Source organism: Cervus elaphus, chromosome 6, assembly GCF_910594005.1.
Source record: "Cervus elaphus chromosome 6, mCerEla1.1, whole genome shotgun sequence".
Taxonomy (NCBI): domain Eukaryota; kingdom Metazoa; phylum Chordata; class Mammalia; order Artiodactyla; family Cervidae; genus Cervus; species Cervus elaphus.
In genome coordinates this window covers 19,397,884-19,406,269 of record NC_057820.1, presented here as the reverse complement: position 1 = coordinate 19,406,269, position 8,386 = coordinate 19,397,884, and the positions used below count along the sequence as shown (strand labels likewise).

The following is an 8,386-nucleotide window of genomic DNA, read 5'->3' as shown; positions in this document are numbered from 1 at the left end:
CCCCTCCCCCCCGCAATGGGTATATCTGGACATTTTAATCAAGAAAACATTAAGTTACTGTATTATGATTAGTCAAAGCTCTTTCTAGCAGACCACTGAATACAGCAAACCATTAAAAAATGCTTTTCCGGAGACAAGAACAAAGCAAAACATTTTCTTCATAAAAGGAGCTACCAGCATGCTTTGTGCCATTAAACATTTATTTTTCAAAATATAGCCAAAGACTCATGGTCTACTAGAAAGCTCCCACTAATCACAACAGTGTAATTATGCCACAGAAACTTTCATGACAATGTCTCCAGATAGGCAGAGAGGAAAACAACATTAAAGGTTATGATGGAAGCCTCAGTTAAGAGACAGAAATGAAGTCTAAAGAGCATAGAATACATCTAACAAAAAAGGGGAACAGAGCAGACACTGTAGCTGGCTATTTATAAAGGACCAGTTTTCTCCTCTTCCTATGGAGCAAAACTCCCTACAAAATAAACTGTGCGTTAATTATTGCTTATTTAAAATTACACTTTTACAGAGCTATTTAGTACCTGACGCAGAAAAACAATCACATAAGGAAGCATTTATTTGAGGTTTAACATGTAATCATACAAATAAAGTTTGTATAAACACAAATCCACAGAGTCATAACACAGATAGCAAAAGACAAAGTAAAAACAAAAAAAACTAATTGGCGGCTATATACAGTTGGACACAAATTGTGTCTTGTACACTAGAAAGTCTTTTACAAAATAATCATCTTAGATCAACAGAAGACCAATCTTCAATGTCCTCCTGCAAGATGGTTACGTTAGCAATCTCTTCCTAAAAACAAAAACAAAATGGCAATTAGACTTGTGCAACTCCGGCAAGCTTTCTAAGGTCCACTTTCATGAATTAAGTTCTCACTTTATTCTTTTCTTCAATAATTAAAGATCACATGCAAATTCATTGGCAAAACGCAGTTTGGGTTAATTGTAATCATCATCATCTCACCTTGAAGTTCCCAAATGATGTTAAAACTTACTTAGAAAATCAGGGAACACAATCTTTTCAAATTCACAGGTTGAACTGTGCTAGATGCAAGGTTTACTAGAAGTGTCTCTAGTAAGCCATGTAAAATTCTATTACCAACATGAATTTCTAACACGCTTGTATTGCAAGGCAACAAATTGCTATGTGCATATGATCTTTAATTTAAATCCCAGATTTTAAAGTTCTTGTTTTGGTTTGTAGATTTCACTATTAGCTATAAAAAGAAAAAGCAAGCATTAAATCTTAAAGAATGAACACTTAAAATGAGGCTCCACAATTGAAATACAACACTAAACAGAAGACCAAAATGATTAAGCTGTAAAAAGGCATTTATGTACTTTAACTCCTGTAAAAAACCATTTAAGTTAAGTTTAGACACTTAATCTTCAAAAAGATTAAAAAAGAAGCCAAAGTCTGAAGTTTTCCACTTTAATCTTTACGCTGGTACATGAAGTTGGAAGAGACCATACCACAGGACAGCGTTTTCTGGTGTATGCCTTGCGCTCTGCCCGCAACGTGCGACCCCCAGAGATAGACGTGGTCAGGGTGACACACGGCCTGCAATGAAGTTCCCGCTGGCGGGTACAAACAAGGTATAATGTCAGAGTTAGAAGACAACATTCTTGTTTTCCTTAAGTTGTACCCATTTCAGTACTTTACCTGTTAATAGTTCTAAAAAAGTTTAATTATTCCTCTAGACCACCTGGTACACAAAGCAAACAGAAAAACTCTTAAGTTTTTCTGTATTACTAAAGAAAGTGAGATAAAACTTTAAAGTTAAAGATCTATAGACACTTTAGGCAAAACAGGCTCATAAAGCAAGTAAAAATTTAACAATTTAGTAAAAACACGCTACATGGTATTTTGTTTTTACTCATTTTCATTTGTCTATTGATCTTTAAATTAAATTAGACATTTCCACTGGTTTCTTGAACTCTTATACACACCTGTTTTCTCCAGCGTCCCTTTTAATATGGCTGGTAATTATTTTGGTGATTGCCACCCCCTCGAGATGCCTTGCCATAAGTGCTCTGTTGGCCTATATTGAAAAGACAAAAAATTATACTTAGCCTTTAATGATACGGTTTTTCTATAGATATGCAAAATTCTGCATGCCAAATAGTAGAATTAGATATTTTAAGTCGTTATAAATTAGGCACATACCACATTCTAGAATGCTAATAACCAGCCACTAAATCAGTATAACCCCGAGACTATTACATCTCAAAAATTTAACTCTAAACACTTCTATAAATAGAACACACACAATCTCAGAACTGAGATGCATCTTAATACCATTGGTTTATGAAATTAAGTAAATATTCTTACCACTGTAGTCTGCATATCCCTGTCCATATCCATAGTTCCCATAGTTATACCCAGTATAATCATAGCCGCCATAGCCACTATAGTTTTGATCACCACCATAGGCACTATTGTAATTTCCATATCCTTGATCATAATAGTTATTAAATCCTTGGTTCCAGTTTTGGCCCTGACCTGAAACAATGCACAATGATTGTTAGGAAACAACTTCTGATCCCCAATCCTAACATAAAATGATGCATTCCTGTCCCTCACTTTGCAAATCTTAAAAACGAATGGACACCCACAGTGCTATCTGGTCAAGAAAATATCACTACAGTTGTCATAAAAAAAAGGGGGGGACGGGTGTAGAAAGTCCAATTGTGCCAGTATCAGGCTTCCTAAATCTAAAAGGGGGAAAAAAATCAAGACGACAGCAAGCGTGTTTACAACAAGGACTCCTGCCATAAAAAACCTATCATGCCAAGGTGTATCATGTAATCTTAATTACATTCAATGGTATTATTTTCCCATCAGTACTGACACTGTCAGAGTGACTATTCTTTGAAGAAGTGAAACCAATAAAACAAAAACCTGTGGACTAAAATGAGCACTTTGCATGCTGTAACAGTTTAAATTTGGCTTTACTCTTCTATGGGCTTATTCATATTTAGCAGTTGATAGCTTAAACCATTGGTTCACTTCCCTGGAATTAAGTCTCACCTCGGCCACGACCCCTAGTACCTCCTCGCCCACCAGCTGCAGCACCTCTTCCTCCCTTCTGTTGTTGCTGTTGCTGTCTATATACCTCTTTGGGTTGTGCAACTTTGATTTCACACTATAAACAAAAGGTAAAAAGAGAACAAAATTGTTACCACTGTTCCTAACGTCAAGCCATTTTTTTCCTTCTCAAAACAGGTTGAGAAATTTCCCTTAAAAAACAAACCAATCAACCCAGCCCACTGTTCACTAAATAGAATCCAAATGGCTTTACCTTCCCAGAACCAATTTGATGGTATCTGCTTTCTAACAATTTCTTTACTGGCTCCTCGTCTGTATATGTAATAAAGCAAAATCCTCTTCTTTCATTTGTTTTTGTATCCATAGGAAGTTCAATATTTTCAATCTGAAATTAAGATGCACACTCGGTAAGATCTTACCGGGTAAGATCACCCGGTAAAGGTAAAAAGCTACCAAAATGTTTTAGAATGACACAAATCATTCACAAGCTTCAACAAAGTATGTTATTCTCATCAATTGACTTCTGTATAAACTGCTTCATTATCATCATCAAACTAGAGTAACCTGGCTTATCTACAAAGCATTTATTTAGAAGGGAGAGGAAAACCTCAACAGCATTTTGTACCCCACATAATGCCACTCCAGTCTGGACCACACCAAAGCATCCATCTTTTTGCTGAAATAAATTAACTATTAATTTCCATTAATAATTTAAAAAATTCCATTAATTTAAATACTAGTTTCCATTGTAACACATAAAATAGTGATAAGGGAGGGACTTGAGCAATAATTTAATTCCACCCTGACCGAACTCTTTACTCTGTAAGAACTGGGCCAGGGACAAAACGTTATATAAACGTATCGAATGAAAATACACAAACAAAAGCACAGCCCACCTCTCCAAAGGCTCCAAAATATTCTTTAATTTGTTCCTCCGAAGTATCTGGGCTCAATCCACCCACGAAAACCTTTTTTGGGGGTTCCTTCCCCTTTAAAGCTTTGGCCCGTTTGGGGTCTATCAATTTGCCATCCAGTTTGTGTTCTTTCAGTTCCAAAACCTAGAAGACAGATTTATGTAATCTGACAACTTACAACCAACCCGCCGAACGATTTGCAAAACGCACACAAAAAGCACGATGCGAACAGGTTCATACCTTATCAACACTAGCAGCATCCTTGAAAAGCACAAATCCAAATCCTCGTGATCTTCCAGTAACAGGATCTGTTTTAATCGTGCAGTCCACAACTTCCCCAAATCGAGACAAATATTCAGTCAGATCTTTCTTGCTTGTATCCCAGCTCAAGCCTCCAATAAACATTTTACTAGAAATAAAAGTTGTTTACTTACAAACAGCAGTAGCGAAAACGGTTAAATTCTAAAGTGACGTTTGCTACAAACTATAAGCACAGGGAAATTCATACCCATGTACAAGTAATTCCACCTGTTTACAAACACACAGGAACCAAAGACCACAAAAAGCCCCCAATTCCATCGAGGTCACTTATCCAAATCTTTGCTCTCCACACTGCACAAGGCAAAGTTTAAACGAGGCCAACGAAACACGTTAAAAGACCGTTCCGAACTAGGAAAATCAACTTTCTAAACTGAACACCACTACTACCCAGTCTTCCTCAGCTGTCATGTCAACGTTCTACCTGAAGAACTCATCATCACGTATACAGGGATCTGGGCACAAGATGCCTACAGGTTCCCAAACCAAGGGTCCCCCTACATCCTCCCCAGAAAAACTGCCCAGAGCCCTAACAGATACAATGATAAGGCGGCAGCAGCCGCAGCGTGCTGCGCGGCCGGCCCGGCCCCTCCCCCCGAGGCCCCACGCGGCGCCTGCGCACTCTGGCCCCAGACGCCGCCGCCGCCCTCCGCCTCCAAACCCTCTGCCCTTCCCCCATCTTCGCGGGGCTCTCCAGTCACCCCCCTCCGTCTCCTACTTTCCTCTTTCCTTCGCCCTAGTGAGCTCCAGCGGGCACGCGGGAGAATCGACTCGGGCCAACAATGGGGGGGGGTGAGGTGGGAAAGGGTAGCGCGCGGCTCCCGAGGGACGAAGGGAGCGTGCGGCGCGCTGGGGGAAGGGAGGGGAGGGGAGAGGCGAGAAGCGTGCGGTACCCGTCATCCTGCTGGTTCTTGCTCGCGTTGATCTTGGATCCCTCTGCGAATTCCTCTATGTTGCTGTACTCGTTCATGTCTTCCATAGCGGCGGAGTGGTCGGCCGGAGGGTGCTGGCGCGCAGACCGAGTCGCGGCAGCAGCGGCGGCGGAGCGTTGTATGGAGCTGGATTTAAAATGGCGGCGGAAGAGATCCGGGCGCCGCCTGCGCCCTCCCTTTATAGCCGCCCCGCCCGCCAATCGGGAGGGTTGCTGGGCGGTGACGTGGCGCTGGGCCCGGCGCGCCCCCTGCCGGGCGGAGCTGGGAGCGAGCGAAGGGAGGAGCGGGGCAAGCTGCCGCGGCGCCCGCGGCCGCCAATGGGAGAGGCTGCGGGAGGCTAAAGTAGCGGGAGCGGAGGGGAACAATGGCGGCGGCACATGGGAGAGTCGGGGCGGGACCTCCATCGCGGGCCTCCTGCTGAGAAGCGAGGTCGCGGGTGAGGGGACGCGGGCTTGGGAAGAGAGAGACGCGTCAGAAGAGAAACAACGACGGGGCGAGAAGTCCTGGGGTCAGAATCCCGAGCAACGCCACAGTCCCTCTTGCCTTGAGAGCCTTTTGTCTCTGGCGTCCGGTCCAGCCCACTCCCAGCCAAGAGCCGTCAACCCCGCCTTTTTCCGCCCTCGGTTCCCCCAGCGCAGAGCTGCTGCTATCGATTAGCACCGTGGCCGCGCCGCTCCAGAAAAAGGCGGACTGCGCCCAGCGCCGGCGGCTGAGGCGGCGAGCGCGCCGGCCGTCCGCCCGCCGCGCGCACGCGTGTTTTGTCCTCGAGCTGGCTGGAACCAGCCGAACAGGAAGCGGGCGCGCGGCGGCCTCTCCGGGCGGCCGCGCGGCGCGGACGCCTCTTCCGCTGCCGCCCCAGGCGCGCGGGCCGAGGGGGGCGCGGCGGGCCTCGCGGAGCCGATCGGCCACGCCGTCCAGCTGACCGGGACCCGAACGGCCTCCTTCGGTGGCTGAGGAACGGGAGGAGGGGCGCGGACCCGGTCGGATTACTGTAAAAAATGCCAAAGCCGAAGCAGTGGGCGGGGAGGGAGGGGGCTAGGTGCCGTAGAGGGCAAGGGGCACTCACATCCCCGGCGCGCCACTCGCGGGGCTCCCGTCTGCACGTGCCCCGAGCCTCTCCCGCTCGCTCAACCAGTCTGCGGAGAGCGCGCACCCGCGCACCCGTCTCCCGCGTTCGCTTCTTTGTTCCCGCCCACGCGAGGCCCCATTTTGACGGATCGGATTCGAGGCCCTCTAGCGGCCAATCGACGTCGGCACCGTGCCTCGCCCCGCCCCCTCGGAACCTCGTGAGGACCGCCCCTCTTTCTGCCCACGTGGTCTGGGCCTCCCGCCCCGGGCAGCTGGCGAGTTCAGGGTTCTTGGGCTGCGGATTTCTTTACGTCCGGAGGCTCGGACGAGTCCTCTCCGCCTCGTGCGTCAGGCCGCGCTGCGGTTATCCGTTCCGGGACTCTTTTTCGGGGCCACCAGAAGCCCAGCCCTTTGCTGGGGGCGCTGCCGGCGCCGCCTTCCGCCCTCTACCAGTAGGCCGATTGTCTTGGTAGCAGTCGGTGGGGTGGGGAAATGGTCGTGCTTTCGGTGCCCGCCGAAGTCACTGTGATCCTGTTAGATATCGAAGGTACCACAACCCCGATTGCTTTCGTGAAGGTGAGGGGCGGAAGGGAGCGGGGAAGTTACTTATGCTTTAAACCAAAAATGTTGAAGGTATCGTAGACCTTGCACTAGAGACCCGAGGCGTGGGAGAGACGGTGTGGCTTTGCACCGACTCTGGGGTGGGAGGAGGTAGTCTGCGGCGGATAGCTGTATGCTTTTTCTTCTCATCTTCACCTTCCCCCGTCCCTGCCCTCGGTTGTTTGCAGGTGGGTGGGAAGGGACGGAAGTGGTGGTGAAGAAGGGCGGAGGAGGGCAGGTCCGCGGCGAAGAGATATGGGCGCCGCCCGCCGGGCAGGTGTGCGCCCCGTCGCCCTGCAGGTAAGCGACTGCCTCGAGCCAGTTTGGACCTGGGGAGTCGGCGGCCGCGATCTAGTGGTGCCTGAGGCTTCCAGTCCCGCAAAATGAAAAGACTGAAGCGTCAGGATGACTTTTCAGGTAGCCTTGGTGTCTTAGGCAGTAATGGTTATTCTTCGCCTTTTCCCACTCCTGCTGTTCGTGGCCGAACCTCTCACTGAATGTTCGTGGACTAGGTTAGCAACGGTCTAGATTCCGTCCATTTTCCTTTTTTAAAAAAAGACAGTTCTTACCCAAAGTCATCTAGGATGGCAGTGCTTACCAACAGTTGTCTGCATCTAATTCACAAACTTAAAACTTTGCATTAGTGCAGGTTCTTTTTTTATATATATTGTATTTGTCAAGATGATTAAATATCAGATATTAGTATAATTTTTAAAAGAATCCCTCAAGCCTAATCTTCTGTTTATTTGACTTTTAGAGATTTAAGATGAAAGTTCCCATAGAAGTGCTTGCGTGCAATAATTGAGATACCGTTTACAAAGTAGGGAAAACCCATCTTCCAGCAAACTGCAAGTCTTAGTTTTAATTTTTTTAATTTATATTTTTAAAGTTACCTGTGAGGACTGTTTTTCTTGATCTAGGTTATAATATAAAATTGGTGTACACTTTTAGGTCTCCACTGTAACAGCCACTTACAGATTCTTTAGCAGGATCACAATATCTTGACATCCAGCAAAGTTTCTTAAGAAATCTAGTTTGGCATTTTTTCCCCCAAGTTTTTAAGTACACGTGAGGCCTCTGCAGAAATACTCAGAATTGGCCAGATGTTGATAACCGAGTGGACTTTCTTTCTCTTGTTGTTTGTGACAAAATAACTACTTTCTTGTAGTTAAAAAAAAAAAAATAGGATTCTGCATTTTTATGGTTCATAGTTTACAAGTCACAGTCTTGCTTTCCACTGTTATCAGAAGACCAGGAGTAATGACAAGTAGTAATATGGCATATGTACCATTCTTGGAAAATCTATTTAGGGAGAAGATATCTCATCCAAATCAATTTTGTAACAAAAAATAATACAGCTCTTTCACCTTTTTTAATCCACTGTCTTCTGCAAGATGACCTGAGCCACTTCTTTGAATCTTTGTTTATGACAGACTTATTCTGAAATCTTTCTGAGAATAAAAATGCCTTAATGGTCTAAAT

General features: G+C 45.7%; 2 protein-coding genes across 7 annotated transcripts in view; one reads left to right on the top strand and one right to left on the bottom strand.

The window, feature by feature from the left end:
• Window positions 1–554: 554 nt before the first annotated feature.
• HNRNPDL (heterogeneous nuclear ribonucleoprotein D like) lies at window positions 555–6,094 on the bottom strand. 4 transcript variants are annotated; one of them, XR_006341743.1, is made up of 9 exons: window positions 5,198–6,094; window positions 4,227–4,395; window positions 3,969–4,130; window positions 3,326–3,457; window positions 3,055–3,169; window positions 2,356–2,526; window positions 1,974–2,065; window positions 1,497–1,601; window positions 555–816 (listed from the first exon to the last, which is right to left on the bottom strand). XR_006341743.1 is itself a non-coding variant. In XM_043906362.1 (8 exons), exons 1-7 carry the CDS (start codon window positions 5,638–5,640, stop codon window positions 1,995–1,997), a joined length of 1,263 nt encoding a protein of 420 aa, XP_043762297.1. In that variant the 5' UTR covers window positions 5,641–6,094; the 3' UTR covers window positions 555–1,601; window positions 1,974–1,994. The 4 variants fall into 4 exon arrangements, 3 of the variants coding, with proteins under 3 accessions (XP_043762297.1, XP_043762296.1, XP_043762298.1); XM_043906362.1 differs by having other exon boundaries at window positions 555–1,601; XM_043906361.1 differs by lacking the exon at window positions 1,497–1,601.
• A 450-nt stretch (window positions 6,095–6,544) lies between these two features.
• ENOPH1 (enolase-phosphatase 1) overlaps window positions 6,545–8,386 on the top strand; it is a 35,392-nt gene continuing 33,550 nt past the window's right edge. The window contains exon 1 of one of the 3 annotated variants that reach the window (XM_043906364.1): window positions 6,545–6,880. In XM_043906364.1, the coding sequence (XP_043762299.1) occupies window positions 6,797–6,880 (84 nt within the window). In that variant the 5' untranslated portion in view covers window positions 6,545–6,796. Of the gene's footprint in view, window positions 6,881–7,182; window positions 7,205–8,386 lie in introns of those variants that run through there. The other 2 variants (XM_043906366.1, XM_043906365.1) reach the window with 2 other exon arrangements.

Excerpts from the sequence above, each read along its gene's own strand:
- HNRNPDL (XM_043906363.1), bottom strand. The coding sequence starts at position 5,640 with ATGGAGGTCCCGCCCCGACTCTCCCATGTGCCGCCGCCATTGTTCCCC. Across the intron at positions 4,396-5,197 it reads AAGAACCAGCAGGATGACGG|TAAAATGTTTATTGGAGGCT; the intron begins GTACCGCACGCT and ends TTTTATTTCTAG. Across the intron at positions 2,066-2,355 it reads GGGATATGCAGACTACAGTG|GCCAACAGAGCACTTATGGC; the intron begins GTAAGAATATTT and ends TTTTCAATATAG.